At 50.0% G+C, this 23,077-nt stretch overlaps 1 protein-coding gene across 2 annotated transcripts in view; it reads right to left on the bottom strand.

Moving 5' to 3' along the window:
- Nucleotides 1-246: 246 nt before the first annotated feature.
- The window catches only part of LOC123991530 (transforming growth factor beta-3 proprotein-like), a 41,632-nt gene continuing 18,801 nt past the window's right edge, over nt 247-23,077 (bottom strand). The window contains exons 2-8 of one of the 2 annotated variants that reach the window (XM_046293147.1): nt 22,948-22,971; nt 13,475-13,638; nt 10,025-10,154; nt 9,636-9,743; nt 5,373-5,538; nt 4,548-4,701; nt 247-1,343 (exon numbers count right to left, since the gene is read on the bottom strand). In XM_046293147.1, coding sequence (XP_046149103.1) covers nt 1,185-1,343; nt 4,548-4,701; nt 5,373-5,538; nt 9,636-9,743; nt 10,025-10,154; nt 13,475-13,638; nt 22,948-22,971 — 905 coding nt within the window. In that variant the 3' untranslated portion in view covers nt 247-1,184. The remainder of the gene's footprint in view (nt 1,344-4,547; nt 4,702-5,372; nt 5,539-9,635; nt 9,744-10,024; nt 10,155-13,474; nt 13,639-22,947; nt 22,972-23,077) is intronic. The other variant, XM_046293149.1, reaches the window with a different exon arrangement.

Below are 23,077 nucleotides of genomic sequence, written 5' to 3' on the forward strand. Positions count from 1 at the left end.
GAAGGAGAAGGAGAAGAAGAAGAAGAGGAGGAGAAGAAGGAGAAGAAGAAGGAGAAGAAGAAGGAGAAGAAGGAGAAGAAGAAGAAGAGGAGGAGAAGAAGAAGGAGAAGAAGGAGGAGAAGAAGAAGAAGAGGAGGAGGAGGAGAAGAAGGAGAAGAAGAAGAAGAAGGAGAAGAAGAAGAAGGAGAAGAAGAGGAAGAAGAAGAAGAAAAAGAAGGAGGAGAAGAAGAGGAAGAAGAAGAAGAAAAAGAAGGAGGAGAAGAAGAGGAAGAAGAAGGAGAAGAAGAAAAAGGAGGAGAAGAAGGAGAAGAAGAAGGAGAAGAAGAAGGAGAAGAAGAAGAAGAAAAAAAGAAGAAGAAGAAACATTTGTACATACAGAGTTTTACAGATCAATATTATTTTCTAGCACATTGTGTTTGGGTCCGATTTTTTTTAAATATTTTTAAATTCAAACATGTCAAGAAAGTCTTCAAAGGGAGTCGCGGTGGGTGTTTTGGAAGAGTGCTAAATGGCTAATAGCCACAGAATAATATCATTCTCCATCTGTAAAGGTCCTTCCTCCCTCCCTCCGCTCCGTTTGCATTCGAAGACAAAAAAAAAAATGGTCGCTGCTTTTTTGGTTGGACAAAAAAATAATAATAAAAATAATAATAATCTTGGCTTCTATCTCTTCTGCTCACTTTACTTTCCATTGCAAACCCTGCAGGCATTCTCTCTACTCTCTCTCTCTCTCTTCTCTCTCCGTCTCATAGTTTGTCCTTTCTCCTTTCCCTCTAGCTGTCTTTGGATACGGCAGCTAGTCTGTCCTTTCTCCTTTGTGTGTTATGAATAATGCCCACTGTTTGTAGGAAGGTGAAGGAAACCCAGTTTGTTAAACATGTCAAAATGAAACGATTTGACGTCTCTCTCTCTCTCTCTAAAAAAAAAACGATGATGAAGATTAGAAGTTAGAATCGCAAAGTCTAACATACTATGTCCTCCTCACACGAGGATAGGGTCCTTCAGTTCAAGTGGTGTTAAGAGCCACGTGGCAGGCAACATAGTCCGAATACAAAATAACATGGATGGTGGTAGTTTTCTACAGCTAGGCAGGCTGGCTGGCTCTAGTGCCCCAATACAGGACACCTTCCGTGGGACAACCCCACCACCCTACTCCCAGGCTTCGGGCCTACTCCCGAACCTCTTCAGCTGCATTTGCAGGATTTGACGATCATGTTGGACAGCTGCTCTACTTTAGGGGTACGTCCAGAGTAGTAGAGAATGGTAAGAGGCTCCAGGTCCTGGGGAACGCAGCAGGGAGAAGCTGAAGCCTCTGGGTTCAGAGTGTTATACAGGCTCAGCAGCTACGGAGAGACAGGAAATAGATATTTAGGTGTTTCTGATGTGGAAGTTTGAATGTTGATTCAACTGTCCTGTCCCACTACAGAAATAAACACAAGTAAATACATGAGCCCTAATAAGCGGTCTTGGTCGATCAGAATTTGAGTTTTTATTGATTTCTGTGCATGGTGTTATTGATCATATCGCGGGATATAATTTATCAGTAACTACTGAGCAGCAGAGGGACTTCTGCTTCTGGCCATGGTGCAAATAACCTGCCCTCACCTGTGTGTGTGGTGTCAGATTGCCCTCACCTGTGTGTGTGGTGTCAGATTGCCCTCACCTGTGTGTGTGGTGTCAGATTGCCCTCACCTCTGTATGTGGTGTCAGATTGCCCTAAACCTGTGTGTGTGGTGTCAGATTGCCCTAAACCTGTGTGTGTGGTGTCAGATTGCCCTCACCTGTGTGTGTGGTGTCAGACTACCCTCACCTGTGTGTGTGGTGTCAGAATGCCCTCACCTGTGTGTGTGGTGTCAGATTGCCCTAAACCTGTGTGTGGTGTCAGATTGCCCTCACCTGTGTGTGTGGTGTCAGATTGCCCTCACCTGTGTGTGTGGTGTCAGATTGCCCTCACCTGTGTGTGTGGTGTCAGATTGCCCTCACCTGTGTGTGTGGTGTCAGATTGCCCTAAACCTGTGTGTGTGGTGTCAGATTGCCCTCACCTGTGTGTGTGGTGTCAGATTGCCCTCACCTGTGTGTGTGGTGTCAGATTGCCCTCACCTGTGTGTGTGGTGTCAGATTGCCCTCACCTGTGTGTGTGGTGTCAGATTGCCCTCACCTGTGTGTGTGGTGTCAGATTGCCCTAAACCTGTGTGTGTGGTGTCAGATTGCCCTAAACCTGTGTGTGTGGTGTCAGATTGCCCTAAACCTGTGTGTGTGGTGTCAGACTGCCCTCACCTGTGTGTGTGGTGTCAGACTGCCCTCACCTGTGTGTGTGTGGTGTCAGACTGCCCTCACCTGTGTGTGTGTGGTGTCAGACTGCCCTCACCTGTGTGTGTGGTGTCAGACTGCCCTCACCTGTGTGTGTGGTGTCAGACTGCCCTCACCTGTGTGTATGGTGTCAGACTGCCCTCATCTATGTGTGTGTGGTGTCAGACTGCCCTCACCTGTGTGTGTGGTGTCAGACTGCCCTCACCTGTGTGTATGGTGTCAGAATGCCCTCACCTGTGTGTATGGTGTCAGACTGCCCTCACCTGTGTGTGTGATGTCAGACTGCCCTCACCTGTGTATGTGGTGTCAGAATGCCCTCACCTGTGTGTATGGTGTCAGAATGCCCTCACCTGTGTGTATGGTGTCAGACTGCCCTCATCTATGTGTGTGTGATGTCAGACTGCCCTCACCTGTGTGTGTGGTGTCAGAATGCCCTCACCTGTGTGTGTGGTGTCAGACTGCCCTCATCTATGTGTGTGTGGTGTCAGACTGCCCTCACCTGTGTGTGTGGTGTCAGATTGCCCTCACCTGTGTGTGTGGTGTCAGATTGTCCTCACCTGTGTGTGTGGTGTCAGATTGCCCTCACCTCTGTATGTGGTGTCAGATTGCCCTCACCTGTGTGTGTGGTGTCAGATTGCCCTAAACCTGTGTGTGTGGTGTCAGTCTGCCCTCACCTGTGTGTGTGTGGTGTCAGACTACCCTCACCTGTGTGTGTGGTGTCAGAATGCCCTCACCTGTGTGTGTGGTGTCAGATTGCCCTAAACCTGTGTGTGTGGTGTCAGATTGCCCTCACCTGTGTGTGTGGTGTCAGATTGCCCTCACCTGTGTGTGTGGTGTCAGATTGCCCTCACCTGTGTGTGTGGTGTCAGATTGCCCTAAACCTGTGTGTGTGGTGTCAGATTGCCCTCACCTGTGTGTGTGGTGTCAGATTGCCCTCACCTGTGTGTGTGGTGTCAGATTGCCCTCACCTGTGTGTGTGGTGTCAGATTGCCCTCACCTGTGTGTGTGGTGTCAGATTGCCCTCACCTGTGTGTGTGGTGTCAGATTGCCCTAAACCTGTGTGTGTGGTGTCAGATTGCCCTAAACCTGTGTGTGTGGTGTCAGATTGCCCTCACCTGTGTGTGTGGTGTCAGACTGCCCTCACCTGTGTGTGTGTGTGGTGCCAGACTGCCCTCACCTGTGTGTGTGTGGTGTCAGACTGCCCTCACCTGTGTGTGTGTGGTGTCAGACTGCCCTCACCTGTGTGTGTGGTGTCAGACTGCCCTCACCTGTGTGTGTGGTGTCAGACTGCCCTCACCTGTGTGTATGGTGTCAGACTGCCCTCATCTATGTGTGTGTGGTGTCAGACTGCCCTCACCTGTGTGTGTGTGGTGTCAGAATGCCCTCACCTGTGTGTATGGTGTCAGAATGCCCTCACCTGTGTGTATGGTGTCAGAATGCCCTCACCTGTGTGTATGGTGTCAGACTGCCCTCATCTATGTGTGTGTGGTGTCGGACTGCCCTCACCTGTGTGTGTGGTGTCAGAATGCCCTCACCTGTGTGTATGGTGTCAGACTGCCCTCACCTGTGTGTATGGTGTCAGACTGCCCTCATCTATGTGTGTGTGATGTCAGACTGCCCTCACCTGTGTGTGGTGTCAGAATGCCCTCACCTGTGTGTATGGTGTCAGAATGCCCTCACCTGTGTGTATGGTGTCAGACTGCCCTCACCTGTGTGTGTGATGTCAGACTGCCCTCACCTGTGTATGTGGTGTCAGAATGCCCTCACCTGTGTATGGTGTCAGAATGCCCTCACCTGTGTGTATGGTGTCAGACTGCCCTCATCTATGTGTGTGTGATGTCAGACTGCCCTCATCTGTGTGTGTGGTGTCAGAATGCCCTCATCTATGTGTGTGTGATGTCAGACTGCCCTCACCTGTGTGTGTGGTGTCAGAATGCCCTCACCTGTGTGTATGGTGTCAGAATGCCCTCACCTATGTGTATGGTGTCAGACTGCCCTCACCTGTGTGTGTGATGTCAGACTGCCCTCACCTGTGTATGTGGTGTCAGAATGCCCTCACCTGTGTGTATGGTGTCAGAATGCCCTCACTTGTGTGTATGGTGTCAGACTGCCCTCATCTATGTGTGTGTGATGTCAGACTGCCCTCACCTGTGTGTGTGGTGTCAGAATGCCCTCACCTGTGTGTGTGGTGTCAGACTGCCCTCATCTATGTGTGTGTGGTGTCAGACTGCCCTCACCTGTGTGTGTGTGGTATCGGAGCTCCTCAGGTAAGGGCAGGGTCCAGAGCAGTAGTTAGCGAAGTATCCTTTAGGCTCGTGGATCCACTTCCAGTCCAGGTCCCGACGGAAGTCGATGTAGAGACGACGTACACAGCAGTTCTCCTCAACAGTGCTGGGGGGGGGGGGGGGGCACAACAAACTACGGTGAATCACTCATCACTCACTTATACAACAATATCTCAGCTTTTGATAACTTTTCAGTTTGAATTCAAGGATTTTCTTATTAAACACAAAAACCTTTTGTTCAAGTCAGATAGTTACTGCTACTGAGGGGTCGTGGTGTATGACCAATGTACCATGACTAAGGGCTGTTCTTAGACACGACGCACCGCAGAGTGCCTGGATACAGCCATTAGCTGTGGTATACTGGCCATATACCACAAACTCCCCCCGAGGTGCTCTTATTGCTATTATAAACTGGCTACCAACGTAATTAGAGCAGTAGAAATAAATGTTTTGTCATACCCCGTGGTATACGGTCTGATATACCACGGCTGTCAGCCAATCAGCGCTCAGGATTCGAACCACCCAGTTTATATTCAAGTTTATCTCATCTTGATCAACCAACACATGTTGAATGGTTTGAGGTGGAACACATGGGGGAGAGGGGGGGGGGGGGTTAACCTTCTTCTTCTTCTACTGTTAATGTTACAGTGGACATGTATTTGCTGACGTGTGGTTTACAAACCCTGCTAATTCAAAGGAGCCCTTCAGGACTGAGACATCTCCATGACGATCGGTGGAAACAGAAGTGACAACAGTTTCAGTGGTGGGCGTCCTTACGAGAAGCAGTAGTTGGTGTCCAGGGCCCGTTTGCGTCTACGTGGCTGTGGGTCCAGACGGTGAGGAGGGATCATCATGAGGATGAGATGAGGCAGGGACCGCTCCTTCTGTTTCTTCAACCTGCCCAGGTCCCAACGACCCTGCTCCTCATACTCCCCTTCTACCCCTACGGCAGGTCAGAGGTCAGACAGTATTATGTTCCGTGCCCTGACTCTAACCCAGGTCCCAACGACCCTGCTCCTCATACTCCCCTTCTACCCCTACGGCAGAGAGGTCAGAGGTCAGACAGTATTATGTTCCGTGCCCTGACTCTAACCCAGGTCCCAACGACCCTGCTCCTCATACTCCCCTTCTACCCCTACAGCAGAGAGGTCAGAGGTCAGACAGTATTAACCCAGTTCCTTTGCTTCTGTGAGCAAGCTCGTAAATTATGTTGTGACTTATCATGTTAAAAACAACAAAAAATGCAATTACACTTTTTATTGCCAGTTCATAGTTCACAGTTCACAGTTCACAGTTCACAGTTCATAGTTCAGTTGTCTAAGGGAGACCGATCCGGATCTGAAAGCTACTTCTCAGTATGTTAAACAATGCCCAGCAGTACATTGCCTAGCAGTACATTGCCTAGCAGTACATTGCCTAGCAGTACATTGCCTAGCAGTACATTGTCCAGCAGTACATTGTCCAGCAGTACATTGCCTAGCAGTACATTGCCTAGCAGTACATTGCCCAGCAGTACATTGCCTAGCAGAACATTGCCTAGCAGTACATTGCCTAGCAGTACATTGTCCAGCAGTACATTGTCCAGCAGTACATTGCTTAGCAGTACATTGCCTAGCAGTACATTGCCCAGCAGTACATTGCCTAGCAGTACATTGCCCAGCAGTACATTGCCCAGCAGTACATTGCCTAGCAGTACATTGCCTAGCAGTACATTGCCTAGCAGTACAATGCCCAGCAGTACATTGCCTAGCAGTACAATGCCCAGCAGTACATTGCCCAGCAGTACAATGCCCAGCAGTACAATGCCCAGCAGTACATTGCCCAGCAGTACATTGCCCAGCAGTACAATGCCCAGCAGTACATTGCCCAGCAGTACATTGCCCAGCAGTACATTGCCCAGCAGTACAATGCCCAGCAGTACATTGCCCAGCAGTACATTGCCCAGCAGTACATTGCCCAGCAGTACATTGCCTAGCAGTACATTGCCTAGCAGTACATTGCCTAGCAGTACATTGCCCAGCAGTACATTGCCCAGCAGTACATTGCCCAGCAGTACATTGCCTAGCAGTACATTGCCCAGCAGTACATTGCCTAGCAGTACATTGCCTAGCAGTACATTGCCCAGCAGTACATTGCCCAGCAGTACATTGCCTAGCAGTACATTGCCTAGCAGTACATTGCCCAGCAGTACATTGCCTAGCAGTACATTGCCTAGCAGTACATTGCCCAGCAGTACATTGCCTAGCAGTACATTGCCTAGCAGTATATTGCCCAGCAGTACATTGCCCAGCAATACATTGCCCAGCAGTACATTGCCTAGCAGTACATTGCCTAGCAGTACATTGCCCAGCAGTACATTGCCTAGCAGTACATTGCCTAGCAGTACATTGCCCAGCAGTACATTGCCTAGCAGTACATTGCCCAGCAGTACATTGCCCAGCAGTACATTGCCTAGCAGTACATTGCCCAGCAGTACATTGCCTAGCAGTACATTGCCAGCAGTACATTGCCCAGCAGTACATTGCCTAGCAGTACAATGCCCAGCAGTACATTGCCCAGCAGTACATTGCCCAGCAGTACATTGCCCAGCAGTACAATGCCCAGCAGTACATTGCCTAGCAGTACATTGCCCAGCAATACATTGCCTAGCAGTACATTGCCTAGCAGTACATTGCCTAGCAGTACATTGCCCAGCAGTACATTGCCTAGCAGTACATTGCCTAGCAGTACATTGCCCAGCAGTACATTGCCTAGCAGTACATTGCCCTAGCAGTACATTGCCTAGCAGTACATTGCCTAGCAGTACATTGCCCAGCAGTACATTGCCTAGCAGTACATTGCCCAGCAGTACATTGCCTAGCAGTACATTGCCCAGCCCAGTACATTGCCCAGCAGTACATTGCCATTAGCAGTACATTGCCCAGCAGTACATTGCCTAGCAGTACATTGCCTAGCAGTACATTGCCTAGCAGTAGTAGCAGTACATTGCCCAGCAGTACATTGCCCAGCAGTACATTGCCTAGCAGTACATTGCCTAGCAGTACATTGCCTAGCAGTACATTGCCTAGCAGTACATTGCCCAGCAGTACATTGCCTAGCAGTACATTGCCTAGCAGTACATTGCCTAGCAGTACATTGCCCAGCAGTACATTGCCCAGCAGTACATTGCCCAGCAGTACATTGCCCAGCAGTACATTGCCCAGCAGTACATTGCCCAGCAGTACATTGCCCAGCAGTACATTGCCCAGCAGTACATTGCCCAGCAGTACATTGCCTAGCAGTACATTGCCTAGCAGTACATTGCCCAGCAGTACATTGCCAGCAGTACATTGCCTAGCAGTACATTGCCCAGCAGTACATTGCCCAGCAGTACATTGCCCAGCAGTACATTGCCCAGCAGTACATTGCCCAGCAGTACATTGCCCAGCAGTACATTGCCTAGCAGTACATTGCCTAGCAGCCTAGCAGTACATTGCCCAGCAGTACATTGCCCAGCAGTACATTGCCCAGCAGTACATTGCCCAGCAGTACATTGCCCAGCAGTACATTGCCTAGCAGTACATTGCCTAGCAGTACATTGCCTAGCAGTACATTGCCTAGCAGTACATTGCCTAGCAGTACATTGCCCAGCAGTACATTGCCTAGCAGTACATTGCCTAGCAGTACATTGCCATTGCCTAGCAGTACATTGCCTAGCAGTACATTGCCTAGCAGTACATTGCCTAGCAGTACATTGCCTAGCAGTACATTGCCTAGCAGTACATTGCCCAGCAGTACATTGCCTAGCAGTACATTGCCCAGCAGTACATTGCCCAGCAGTACATTGCCTAGCAGTACATTGCCCAGCAGTACATTGCCTAGCAGTACATTGCCAGCAGTACATTGCCTAGCAGTACATTGCCTAGCAGTACATTGCCTAGCAGTACATTGCCTAGCAGTACATTGCCCTAGCAGTACATTGCCTAGCAGTACATTGCCTAGCAGTACATTGCCTAGCAGTACATTGCCTAGCAGTACATTGCCCAGCAGTACATTGCCCAGCAGTACATTTAGCAGTACATTGCCAGCAGTACATTGCCCAGTACATTGCCAGTACATTGCCCAGCAGTACATTGCCCAGCAGTACATTGCCCAGCAGTACATTGCCCAGCAGTACATTGCCCAGCAGTACATTGCCCAGCAGTACATTGCCCAGCAGTACATTGCCTAGCAGTACATTGCCTAGCAGTACATTGCCTAGCAGTACATTGCCCAGCAGTACATTGCCTAGCAGTACATTGCCTAGCAGTACATTGCCCAGCAGTACATTGCCTAGCAGTACATTGCCAGCAGTACATTGCCTAGCAGTACATTGCCCAGCAGTACATTGCCCAGCAGTACATTGCCTAGCAGTACATTGCCCAGCAGTACATTGCCTAGCAGTACATTGCCCAGCAGTACATTGCCCAGCAGTACATTGCCCAGCAGTACATTGCCTAGCAGTACATTGCCCAGCAGTACATTGCCTAGCAGTACATTGCCTAGCAGTACATTGCCTAGCAGTACATTGCCTAGCAGTACATTGCCTAGCAGTACATTGCCTAGCAGTACAATGCCCAGCAGTACATTGCCTAGCAGTACATTGCCTAGCAGTACAATGCCCAGCAGTACATTGCCTAGCAGTACATTGCCTAGCAGTACATTGCCTAGCAGTACATTGCCTAGCAGTACATTGCCTAGCAGTACATTGCCCAGCAGTACATTGCCTAGCAGTACATTGCCTAGCAGTACATTGCCTAGCAGTACATTGCCTAGCAGTACATTGCCTAGCAGTACATTGCCTAGCAGTACATTGCCCAGCAGTACATTGCCTAGCAGTACATTGCCTAGCAGTACATTGCCTAGCAGTACATTGCCTAGCAGTACATTGCCTAGCAGTACATTGCCTAGCAGTACATTGCCAGTTATTGGTTGGTGACAAAAAAAAAAAAAAATAGGACTTGAGGTTTTCCCCGGTTTGAAAAGACCCCACGAAGAAGAGAATGTTATGCCTTTACTGACCTTTGAACTTGACCTCCAGCACCTCGTTCACATTGTCGATGATGTCACCGTTGGGGTTGAAGGTGTGGCACGGGCAGTGTACGCTGATCTCCAGACCCAGGTTGGTCTCTGACAAGGAGAGAGGCATCATGGGGAAGATGAGGTCATCTTCACACACCAACTCAAAAACGGGAAAAATTAACGCTTGTGGTGTTTATTTTGGATTGTTTTCTTTTGTTTGATGTTGTTGTTGTTGATGTTGTTGATGTTGATGTTGTTGTTGATGTTGCTGTTGATGTTCTTGAGTTAGTATGTCACTGGAGTCTATACAAAACTCGTAACGGTGTAAATCATTTTCCCGTGAAAGACAGTAGAACAACGAACCAATGAATCAAGTGGGATCAGCTCACCTCTGTACATCAGCCACTCCTGTACCGTCTCTGTCACGTCGAAGGAGACCCATTCGGGCGTTCCCTTGGTCAGCACGTTCTTGGCTCCGATGTAGCGTTGTTTAGCTATGTGCTCATCTGGCCTCAGGATCTGAAAACCAAGGTTGGGGGCGGAGTTATTGCATATGAACAATACAATGATCCACGACACTGATGTAGACATGTAACAGGTGCTGTTGGAACGTGAGGAGACAGCAGTCTCTATTTATCAGAAGACTGGAGAATGTGAGAAGCATTCGCTACTGAAAAAGGATCATCTTTATACCTGGAACTCGTTCAATCAGGTTCTGATTTAGACCTGGGACACCAGGTGGGTGATTCCCCTCTAATCAGGGACTGGTTTAGACCTGGGACACCAGGTGGGTGATTCCCCTCTAATCAGGGTCTGATTTAGACCTGGGACACCAGGTGGGTGATTCCCCTCTAATCAGGGTCTGATTTAGACCTGGGACACCAGGTGGGTGATTCCCCTCTAATCAGGGACTGGTTTAGACCTGGGACACCAGGTGGGTGATTCCCCTCTAATCAGGGACTGATTTAGACCTGGGACACCAGGTGGGTGATTCCCCTCTAATCAGGGTCTGATTTAGACCTGGGACATCAGGTGGGTGATTCCCCTCTAATCAGGGACTGATTTAGACCTGGGACACCAGGTGTGTGATTCCCCTCTAATCAGGGTCTGATTTAGACCTGGGACAGCAGGTGGGTGATTCCCCTCTAATCAGGGACTGGTTTAGACCTGGGACACCAGGTGGGTGATTCCCCTCTAATCAGGGACTGATTTAGACCTGGGACACCAGGTAGGTGACTAATCAGGGACCAGGACCTGGGACACCAGGTGGTGATTCCCCTCCTACCAGGGTCTGATTTAGACCTGGGACACCAGGTGGGTGATTCCCCTCTAATCAGGGACTGATTTGGACCTGGGTCACCAGGTGGGTGATTTCCCCTCTAATCAGTGACTGATTTTAGACCTGGGACACCAGGTGGGTGATTCCCCTTTAATCAGGGACTGATTTAGACCTGGGACACCAGGTGGGTGATTCCCCTCTAATCAGGGACTGATTTAGACCTGGGACACCAGGTGGGTGATTCCCCTCTAATCAGGGACTGATTTAGACCTGGGACACCAGGTGGGTGATTCCCCTCTAATCAGGGACTGATTTAGACCTGGGACACCAGGTGGGTGATTCCCCTCTAATCAGGGTCTGATTTAGACCTGGGACATCAGGTGGGTGATTCCCCCTCTAATCAGGGTCTGATTTAGACCTGGGACAGCAGGTGGGTGTAATTAACGATCAGGTAGAACAGAGAACCAGCAGTAGTCTGGCCCTCCGTGGTTAGATGTTAATACCCCTGCTTTATGGCACCAAATGCCATAGATTCTGGAGCAAACACTTTTGAGACTGATGATTGTGGAAGGTTTGAGGTCAATTCAGTTTTCAATTAAAAAAGTGAATCGGCATCCATACAGGCTCAATGAAACTCTCACGTTATTTGAAAGGGAACGACTACTAATTTAACTCATGTGTGGTGCTGGTCTGCTGACAGTATACTGCCTAAAGCCCTGAACACATTCTCCAGGACACACCAGAGTTACCCTGCCCAGAGCCTGCACACATTCTCCAGGACACACCAGAGTTACCCTGCCCAGACCCCGCACACATTCTCCAGGACACACCAGAGTTACCCTGCCCAGACCCTGCACACATTCTCCAGGACACACCAGAGTTACCCTGCCCAGACCCTGCACACATTATCCAGGACACACCAGAGTTACCCTGCCCAGACCCTGCACACATTCTCCAGGACACACCAGAGTTACCCTGCCCAGAGCCAGACCCTGCACACATTCTCCAGGACACACCAGAGTTACCCTGCCCAGAGCCTGCACACATTCTCCAGGACACACATTACCCTCCAGAGCCTGCACACATTCTCCAGAACACACCAGAGTTACCCTGCCCAGACCCTGCACACATTCTCCAGGACACACCAGAGTTACCCTGCCCAGACCCTGCACACATTCTCCAGGACACACCAGAGTTACCCTGCCCAGAGCCTGCACACATTCTCCAGGACACACCAGAGTTACCCTGCCCAGAGCCAGACCCTGCACACATTCTCCAGGACACACCAGAGTTACCCTGCCCAGAGCCTGCACACATTCTCCAGGACACACCAGAGTTACCCTGCCCAGAGCCTGCACACATTCTCCAGGACACACCAGAGTTACCCACACATTCTCCAGGACACACCAGAGTTACCCTGCCCAGAGCCTGCACACATTCTCCAGGACACACCAGAGTTACCCTGCCCAGACCCTGCACACATTCTCCAGAACACACCAGAGTTACCCTGCCCAGAGCCTGCACACATTCTCCAGGACACACCAGAGTTACCCTGCCCAGAGCCTGCACACATTATCCAGGACACACCAGAGTTACCCTGCCCAGAGCCTGCACACATTCTCCAGGACACACCAGAGTTACCCTGCCCAGAGCCTGCACACATTCTCCAGGACACACCAGAGTTACCCTGCCCAGAGCCTGCACACATTCTCCAGGCCTGACGGGAGCTGGAGTTAGGGTCTGGCGGCTGGCGGCTGGCTACCCACCACCAAACCACAGCTGGCTTTTACTGGCTGAGGCTCTCTTGCCCTTCCTCAGTTGGAACTGGGAAGTTTGAGAAATGGGTCTTGTGGAATAATAAGCGACTAGATTTCATGTCTGTGTTCGTATGGTAAACCTATCTAAGTGAACTGAAACCTGCCACATTTCTGGTTCAAGTCTACTACAGATCATGTAACAACAAAGGCTGTAGATTTGAATGTCTGAGTGATGGAGGTATGTACTGTGTTTCCTCTACCAGGCACCCCCCCCCCCCCCCCCCTACCTAAAGTGATTGACTTCAATTGGTAGTAATTGACAATGGCTGCGTTCCAAACGGAACCCTACTCCCTTTACAGTGCACTACCTCAGGACCCATAGGGATATGGTCAAGGGTCAGGGCTCCCGAGTGGCGCAGCGGTCTAAGACACAGCATCTCAGTGCTAAAGGCGTCACTACAGACACCCTGGTTCAAATCCAGGCTGTATCACAACCCGGCTGTGATTGGGAGTCCCATAGGGCGGCGCACAATTGGCCCAGAGTCGTCCGGTTTTTGCCGGTGTAGACCGTCATTGTAAATAAGAATGTGTTCTTAACTGACTTGCCTAGTTAAATAAAGGCTAAATGATACAGAATGAAGGAATAGGGTGCCCAATGTTGATGCCGTAGGACCTGGAAGTTGCTTTGCCCCCCCCCCCCTCCCGCCTAGAAATGAAACTAGGGGGGTAAGACTGTTAACGCTGTCAGGTTGAGTTGAAGCTCTCTGAAGGACATGGAGGGGCGGAAGGGTACCTTTACACACCTGGTAGAGCTCCACCCTCTGTTCGTTCCTGTTGGCAGCAGAGTTTGGAACCCTCAGAGCTCGGAACTCGGCTCGGAACAGGTTGGTGGAATTCCTCTCCATCACTGAGATGTTGAAACGGAACACTTTGGAAGTGATTCCTTTAGGACAGTATGGAAGGTCATCTGTAGCACAGAGAGAGGAGGCCACAGTCAGTAACAATCAACCTTAGATTAAGTTACTACTAAGCTTAACTGGTTGGAGATGATGATATTAGGGAGAGTAGGGAAGGTTGTTGGAGACAGTCAGGAGACAGTAGGGAAGGTTGTTGGAGGCAGACAGGAGACAGTAGGGAAGGTTGTTGGAGACAGACAGGAGCCAGTAGGGAAGGTTGTTTGAGACAGAGAGGAGACAGTAGGGAAGGTTTTTGGAGACAGACAGGAGACAGTAGGGAAGATTGTTTGAGACAGGGAGGAGACAGTAGGGAAGGTTGTTGGAGACAGACAGGAGACAGTAGGGAAGGTTGTTGGAGACAGACAGGAGACAGTAGGGAAGGTTGTTGGAGACAGTCAGGAGACAGTAGGGAAGGTTGTTGGAGGCAGACAGGAGACAGTAGGGAAGGTTGTTGGAGACAGTCAGGAGACAGTAGGGAAGGTTGTTGGAGACAGACAGGAGCCAGTAGGGAAGGTTGTTTGAGACAGAGAGGAGACAGTAGGGAAGGTTGTTGGAGACAGTCAGGAGACAGTAGGGAAGGTTGTTGGAGACAGACAGGAGCCAGTAGGGAAGGTTGTTGGAGACAGACAGGAGACAGTAGGGAAGGTTGTTGGAGACAGACAGGAGACAGTAGGGAAGGTTGTTGGAGACAGTCAGGAGACAGTAGGGAAGGTTGTTGGAGACAGTCAGGAGACAGTAGGGAAAGTTGTTTGAGACAGACAGGAGAGAGTAGGGAAGGTTGTTGGAGACAGAGAGGAGACAGTAGGGAAGGTTGTTGGAGACATACAGGAGACAGTAGGGAAGGTTGTTTGAGACATACAGGAGACAGTAGGGCAGGTTGTTGGAGACAGAGACAGGAGACAGTAGGGAAGGTTGTTGGAGACATACAGGAGACAGTAGGGAAGGTTGTTTGAGACAGTCAGGAGACAGTAGGGAAGGTTTTTGGAGACAGACAGGAGACAGTAGGGAAGGTTGTTGGAGACAGTAGGGAAGGTTGTTGGAGACAGTCAAGAGACAGTAGGGAAGGTTGTTGGAGACAGTCAAGAGACAGTAGGGAAGGTTGTTGGAGACAGACAGGAGACAGTAGGGAAGGTTGTTTGAGACAGACAGGAGACCGTAGGGAAGGTTGTTGGAGACAGACAGGAGACATTAGGGAAGGTTGTTGGAGACATACAGGAGACAGTAGGGAAGGTTGTTGGAGACAGAGAGGAGACGGTAGGGAAGGTTTTTGGAGACATACAGGAGACAGTAGAGAAGGTTGTTTGAGACAGACAGGAGACAGTAGGGCAGGTTGTTGGAGACAGACAGGAGACAGTAGGGAAGGTTTTGGAGACAGACAGGAGACAGTAGGGAAGGTTGTTGGAGACAGTCAGGAGACAGTAGGGAAGGTTGTTGGAGACAGACAGGAGACAGTAGGGAAGGTTGTTGGAGACAGTCAGGAGACAGTAGGGAAGGTTGTTGGAGACAGTCAGGAGACAGTAGGGAAAATTGTTTGAGACAGACAGGAGAGAGTAGGGAAGGTTGTTGGAGACATACAGGAGACAGTAGGGAAGGTTGTTTGAGACATACAGGAGACAGTAGGGCAGGTTGTTGGAGACAGAGACAGGAGACAGTAGGGAAGGTTGTTGGAGACATACAGGAGACAGTAGGGAAGGTTGTTTGAGACAGTCAGGAGACAGTAGGGAAGGTTTTGGAGACAGACAGGAGACAGTAGGGAAGGTTGTTGGAGACAGTAGGGAAGGTTGTTGGAGACAGTCAAGAGACAGTAGGGAAGGTTGTTGGAGACAGACAGGAGACAGTAGGGAAGGTTGTTGGAGACAGTCAAGAGACAGTAGGGAAGGTTGTTGGAGACAGACAGGAGACAGTAGGGAAGGTTGTTTGAGACAGACAGGAGACAGTAGGGAAGGTTGTTGGAGACAGACAGGAGACAGTAGGGAAGGTTGTTGGAGACATACAGGAGACAGTAGGGAAGGTTGTTGGAGACAGAGAGGAGACAGTAGGAAAGGTTTTTGGAGACATACAGGAGACAGTAGGGAAGGTTGTTTGAGACAGACAGGAGACAGTAGGGCAGGTTGTTGGAGACAGACAGGAGACAGTAGGGAAGATTGTTTGAGACAGGGAGGAGACAGTAGGGAAGGTTGTTGGAGACAGACAGGAGCCAGTAGGGAAGGTTGTTTGAGACAGAGAGGAGACAGTAGGGAAGGTTGTTGGAGACAGTCAGGAGACAGTAGGGAAGGTTGTTGGAGACAGACAGGAGCCAGTAGGGAAGGTTGTTGGAGACAGACAGGAGACAGTAGGGAAGGTTGTTGGAGACAGACAGGAGACAGTAGGGAAGGTTGTTGGAGACAGTCAGGAGACAGTAGGGAAGGTTGTTGGAGACAGTCAGGAGACAGTAGGGAAAGTTGTTTGAGACAGACAGGAGAGAGTAGGGAAGGTTGTTGGAGACAGAGAGGAGACAGTAGGGAAGGTTGTTGGAGACATACAGGAGACAGTAGGGAAGGTTGTTTGAGACATACAGGAGACAGTAGGGCAGGTTGTTGGAGACAGAGACAGGAGACAGTAGGGAAGGTTGTTGGAGACATACAGGAGACAGTAGGGAAGGTTGTTTGAGACAGTCAGGAGACAGTAGGGAAGGTTTTTGGAGACAGACAGGAGACAGTAGGGAAGGTTGTTGGAGACAGTAGGGAAGGTTGTTGGAGACAGTCAAGAGACAGTAGGGAAGGTTGTTGGAGACAGTCAAGAGACAGTAGGGAAGGTTGTTGGAGACAGACAGGAGACAGTAGGGAAGGTTGTTTGAGACAGACAGGAGACCGTAGGGAAGGTTGTTGGAGACAGACAGGAGACATTAGGGAAGGTTGTTGGAGACATACAGGAGACAGTAGGGAAGGTTGTTGGAGACAGAGAGGAGACGGTAGGGAAGGTTTTTGGAGACATACAGGAGACAGTAGAGAAGGTTGTTTGAGACAGACAGGAGACAGTAGGGCAGGTTGTTGGAGACAGACAGGAGACAGTAGGGAAGGTTTTGGAGACAGACAGGAGACAGTAGGGAAGGTTGTTGGAGACAGTCAGGAGACAGTAGGGAAGGTTGTTGGAGACAGACAGGAGACAGTAGGGAAGGTTGTTGGAGACAGTCAGGAGACAGTAGGGAAGGTTGTTGGAGACAGTCAGGAGACAGTAGGGAAAATTGTTTGAGACAGACAGGAGAGAGTAGGGAAGGTTGTTGGAGACATACAGGAGACAGTAGGGAAGGTTGTTTGAGACATACAGGAGACAGTAGGGCAGGTTGTTGGAGACAGAGACAGGAGACAGTAGGGAAGGTTGTTGGAGACATACAGGAGACAGTAGGGAAGGTTGTTTGAGACAGTCAGGAGACAGTAGGGAAGGTTTTGGAGACAGACAGGAGACAGTAGGGAAGGTTGTTGGAGACAGTAGGGAAGGTTGTTGGAGACAGTCAAGAGACAGTAGGGAAGGTTGTTGGAGACAGACAGGAGACAGTAGGGAAGGTTGTTGGAGACAGTCAAGAGACAGTAGGGAAGGTTGTTGGAGACAGACAGGAGACAGTAGGGAAGGTTGTTTGAGACAGACAGGAGACAGTAGGGAAGGTTGTTGGAGACAGACAGGAGACAGTAGGGAAGGTTGTTGGAGACATACAGGAGACAGTAGGGAAGGTTGTTGGAGACAGAGAGGAGACAGTAGGAAAGGTTTTTGGAGACATACAGGAGACAGTAGGGAAGGTTGTTTGAGACAGACAGGAGACAGTAGGGCAGGTTGTTGGAGACAGACAGGAGACAGTAGGGAAGGTTTTTGGAGACAGACAGGAGACAGTAGGGAAGGTTGTTGGAGACAGTCAGGAGACAGTAGGGAAGGTTGTTGGAGACAGACAGGAGACAGTAGGGAAGGTTGTTTGAGACAGACAGGAGACAGTAGGGAAGGTTGTTGAGACAGAGCGGAGACAGTAGGGAAGGTTGTTGGAGACATACAGGAGACAGTAGGGAAGGTTGTTTGAGACATACAGGAGACAGTAGGGCAGGTTGTTGGAGACAGAGACAGGAGACAGTAGGGAAGGTTGTTGGAGACATACAGGAGACAGTAGGGAAGGTTGTTTGAGACAGTCAGGAGACAGTAGGGAAGGTTTTTGGAGACAGACAGGAGACAGTAGGGAAGGTTGTTGGAGACAGTAGGGAAGGTTGTTGGAGACAGTCAAGAGACAGTAGGGAAGGTTGTTGGAGACAGTCAAGAGACAGTAGGGAAGGTTGTTGGAGACAGACAGGAGACAGTAGGGAAGGTTGTTTGAGACAGACAGGAGACCGTAGGGAAGGTTGTTGGAGACAGACAGGAGACATTAGGGAAGGTTGTTGGAGACATACAGGAGACAGTAGGGAAGGTTGTTGGAGACAGAGAGGAGACGGTAGGGAAGGTTTTTGGAGACATACAGGAGACAGTAGAGAAGGTTGTTTGAGACAGACAGGAGACAGTAGGGCAGGTTGTTGGAGACAGACAGGAGACAGTAGGGAAGGTTTTTGGAGACAGACAGGAGACAGTAGGGAAGGTTGTTGGAGACAGTCAGGAGACAGTAGGGAAGGTTGTTGGAGACAGACAGGAGACAGTAGGGAAGGTTGTTGGAGACAGTCAGGAGACAGTAGGGAAGGTTGTTGGAGACAGTCAGGAGACAGTAGGGAAAATTGTTTGAGACAGACAGGAGAGAGTAGGGAAGGTTGTTGGAGACATACAGGAGACAGTAGGGAAGGTTGTTTGAGACATACAGGAGACAGTAGGGCAGGTTGTTGGAGACAGAGACAGGAGACAGTAGGGAAGGTTGTTGGAGACATACAGGAGACAGTAGGGAAGGTTGTTTGAGACAGTCAGGAGACAGTAGGGAAGGTTTTTGGAGACAGACAGGAGACAGTAGGGAAGGTTGTTGGAGACAGTAGGGAAGGTTGTTGGAGACAGTCAAGAGACAGTAGGGAAGGTTGTTGGAGACAGACAGGAGACAGTAGGGAAGGTTGTTGGAGACAGTCAAGAGACAGTAGGGAAGGTTGTTGGAGACAGACAGGAGACAGTAGGGAAGGTTGTTTGAGACAGACAGGAGACAGTAGGGAAGGTTGTTGGAGACAGACAGGAGACAGTAGGGAAGGTTGTTGGAGACATACAGGAGACAGTAGGGAAGGTTGTTGGAGACAGAGAGGAGACAGTAGGAAAGGTTTTTGGAGACATACAGGAGACAGTAGGGAAGGTTGTTTGAGACAGACAGGAGACAGTAGGGCAGGTTGTTGGAGACAGACAGGAGACAGTAGGGAAGGTTTTTGGAGACAGACAGGAGACAGTAGGGAAGGTTGTTGGAGACAGTCAGGAGACAGTAGGGAAGGTTGTTGGAGACAGACAGGAGACAGTAGGGAAGGTTGTTTGAGACAGACAGGAGACAGTAGGGAAGGTTGTTGAGACAGAGCGGAGACAGTAGGGAAGGTTGTTGGAGACATATAGGAGACAGTAGGGAAGGTTGTTGGAGACAGACAGGAGGCAGTAGGGCAGGTTGTTTGAGACAGTCAGGAGACAGTAGGGAAGGTTGTTGGAGACAGACAGGAAACAGTAGGGAAGGTTTTTGGAGACAGACAGGAGACAGTAGGGAAGGTTGTTGGAGACAGTCAGGAGACAGTAGGGAAGGTTGTTGGAGACAGACAGGATACAGTAGGGAAGGTTGTTTGAGACAGACAGGAGACAGTAGGGAAGGTTGTTGAGACAGACAGGAGACAGTAGGGAAGGTTGTTGAGACAGAGCGGAGACAGTAGGGAAGGTTGTTTGAGACAGACAGGAGACAGTAGGGAAGGTTGTTGGAGACATACAGGAGACAGTAGGGAAGGTTGTTGGAGACAGACAGGAGACCGTAGGGAAGGTTGTTGGAGACATACAGGAGACAGTAGGGAAGGTTGTTGGAGACAGACAGGAGACAGTAGGGCAGGTGGTTAGAGACAGACAGAAGACAGTAGGGAAGGTTGTTGGACACAGACAGGAGACAGTAGGGCAGGTTGTTGGAGACAATAGGGCAGGTTGTTGGAGACAGAGAGTAGACAGTAGGGAAGGTGTTGGAGACAGACAGGAGACAGTAGGGAAGGTTGTTGGAGACAGAGAGGAGACAGTAGGGCAGGTTGTTGGAGACAGACAGGAGAAAGTAGGGCAGGTTGTTGGAAACAGACAGGAGACAGTAGGGCAGGTTGTTGGAGACAGAGAGGAGCCAGTAGGGCAGGTTGTTGGAGACATACAGGAGACAGTAGGGCAAGTGGTTGGAGACAGACAGGAGACAGTAGGGAAGGTTGTTGGAGACATATAGGAGACAGTAGGGAAGGTTGTTTGAGACAGACAGGAGACAGTAGGGAAGGTTGTTGGAGACAGTCAGGAGACAGTAGGGAAGGTTTTTGGAGACAGACAGGAGACAGTAGGGAAGGTTGTTGGAGACAGACAGGAGACAGTAGGGAAGGTTGTTGGAGACAGACAGGAGACAGTAGGGAAGTTTGTTGGAGACATACAGGAGACAGTAGGGAAGGTTGTTAGAGACAGAGAGGAGGCAGTAGGGAAGGTTGTTGGAGACATACAGGAGACAGTAGGGAAGGTTGTTTGAGACAGACAGGAGACAGTAGGGAAGGTTGTTGGAGACAGACAGGAGGCAGTAGGGCAGGTTGTTTGAGACAGTAGGGAAGGTTGTTGGAGACAGACAGGAAACAGTAGGGAAGGTTTTTGGAGACAGACAGGAGACAGTAGGGAAGGTTGTTGGAGACAGTCAGGAGACAGTAGGGAAGGTTGTTGGAGACAGACAGGAGACTGTAGGGAAGGTTGTTTGAGACAGACAGGAGACAGTAGGGAAGGTTGTTGAGACAGACAGGAGACAGTAGGGAAGGTTGTTGAGACAGAGCGGAGACAGTAGGGAAGGTTGTTTGAGACAGACAGGAGACAGTAGGGAAGGTTGTTGGAGACATACAGGAGACAGTAGGGAAGGTTGTTGGAGACAGACAGGAGACCGTAGGGAAGGTTGTTGGGGACATACAGGAGACAGTAGGGAAGGTTGTTGGAGACAGACAGGAGACAGTAGGGAAGTTTGTTGGAGACATACAGGAGACAGTAGGGAAGGTTGTTAGAGACAGAGAGGAGGCAGTAGGGAAGGTTGTTGGAGACATACAGGAGACAGTAGGGAAGGTTGTTTGAGACAGACAGGAGACAGTAGGGAAGGTTGTTGGACACAGACAGGAGACAGTAGGGCAGGTTGTTGGAGACAATAGGGCAGGTTGTTGGAGACAGAGAGTAGACAGTAGGGAAGGTGTTGGAGACAGACAGGAGACAGTAGGGAAGGTTGTTGGAGACAGAGAGGAGACAGTAGGGCAGGTTGTTGGAGACATACAGGAGACAGTAGGGAAGGTTGTTTGAGACAGACAGGAGACAGTAGGGAAGGTTGTTGGAGACAGTCAGGAGACAGTAGGGAAGGTTTTTGGAGACAGACAGGAGACAGTAGGGAAGGTTGTTGGAGACAGACAGGAGACAGTAGGGAAGGTTGTTGGAGACAGACAGGAGACAGTATGGAAGTTTGTTGGAGACATACAGGAGACAGTAGGGAAGGTTGTTAGAGACAGAGAGGAGGCAGTAGGGAAGTTTGTTGGAGACATACAGGAGACAGTAGGGAAGGTTGTTTGAGACAGACAGGAGCCAGTAGGGCAGGTTGTTGGAGACAGACAGGAGACAGTAGGGCAGGTTGTTGGAGACAGTCAGGAGACAGTAGGGAAGGTTGTTGGAGACAGACAGGAGCCAGTAGGGAAGGTTGTTGGAGACAGTCAGGAGACAGTAGGGAAGGTTGTTGGAGACAGACAGGAGCTAGTAGGGAAGGTTGTTGGAGACAGACAGGAGAAGTAGGGAAGGTTGTTGGAGACAGACAGGAGAAGTAGGAAGGTTGTTGGAGACAAACAGGAGACAGTAGGGAAGGTTGTTTGAGACAGACAGGAGACAGTAGGGAAGGTTGTTGGAGACAGTCAGGAGACAGTAGGGAAGGTTGTTGGAGACAGACAGGAGACAGTAGGGAAGGTTGTTGGAGACAGAGCGGAGACAGTAGGGAAGGTTGTTGGAGACATACAGGAGACAGTAGGGAAGGTTGTTTGAGACAGTCAGGAGACAGTAGGGAAGGTTGTTGGAGACATACAGGAGACAGTAGGGAAGGTTGTTGGAGACGGACAGGAGACAGTAGGGCAGGTGGTTGGAGACAGACAGAAGACAGTAGGGAAGGTTGTTGGACACAGACAGGAGACAGTAGGGCAGGTTGTTGGAGACAATAGGGCAGGTTGTTGGAGACAGACAGGAGACAGTAGGGAAGGTTGTTGGAGACAGACAGGAGACAGTAGGGAAGGTGTTGGAGACAGACAGGAGACAGTAGGGAAGGTTGTTGGAGACAGAGAGAAGACAGTAGGGCAGGTTGTTGGAGACAGACAGGAGACAGTAGGGAAGGTTGTTGGAGACAGACAGGAGACGGTAGGGAAGGTTGTTGGAGACAGACAGGAGACAGTAGGGTAGGTGTTGGAGACAGAGAGGAGACGGTAGGGAAGGTTGTTGGAGACAGTCAGGAGACAGAGAAGAGACATTTGAGCAAGTGTTGGAGACAGACAGGAGACAGTAGGGCAGGTGTTGGAGACAGACAGGAGCCAGTAGGGCAGGTTGTTGGAGACATACAGGAGATAGCAGGGCAGGTGTTGGAGACAGACAGGAGCCAGTAGGTCAGGTTGTTGGAGACAGAGAGGAGACAATAGGGCAGGTGGTTGGAGATAGAGAGGAGACAGTAGGGCAGGTGTTGGAGACAGAGAGGAGACTGTAGGGCAGGTTGTTGGAGACATACAGGAGACAGTAGGGCAGGTTGTTGGAGACATACAGGAGACAGTAGGGTAGGTCGTTGGAGACAGACAGGAGATACTAGGGAAGGTTCTCTGTAAAAGACAAGCAGAGGAAGACAGAGTTCAGTAATGTTTGAACACTTTGGAGGTTAAGGGCAGGTTGTCTATAATGGACAGAGGAGAAAGAGGAGAGGAGACAGAGGAGAAAGAGGAGACAGCTCAGTATTCATTGAACACTTTGGAAGCTTGGGACAGTAAGCTTGGGACAGTAGGATATATGGTCCGTAAGAGAGAGAGGACAGAGGGGAAAGAGGAGACAGATCAGTAATGCATGGGACCGTTTTAGGGCGAGGACAGAGAGAGGACGGAGAGGAGATAGAGAGGACAAAGTTCAGTAATGCTTGAACACTTTGAAAGTGATACCCTTAGGACAGTCGAGCAGGTCATCTGTAAGAGAAGGAGAGGAGACAGAGAAGAGTCAGAGAGGACAGAGAGGAGACAGAAGATGTGACAGAGAGGACATAGAGGGGACAGAGGAGACAGAGATAACAGA

Source organism: Oncorhynchus gorbuscha, linkage group LG12 (assembly GCF_021184085.1).
Source record: "Oncorhynchus gorbuscha isolate QuinsamMale2020 ecotype Even-year linkage group LG12, OgorEven_v1.0, whole genome shotgun sequence".
Taxonomy (NCBI): Eukaryota; Metazoa; Chordata; class Actinopteri; order Salmoniformes; family Salmonidae; genus Oncorhynchus; species Oncorhynchus gorbuscha.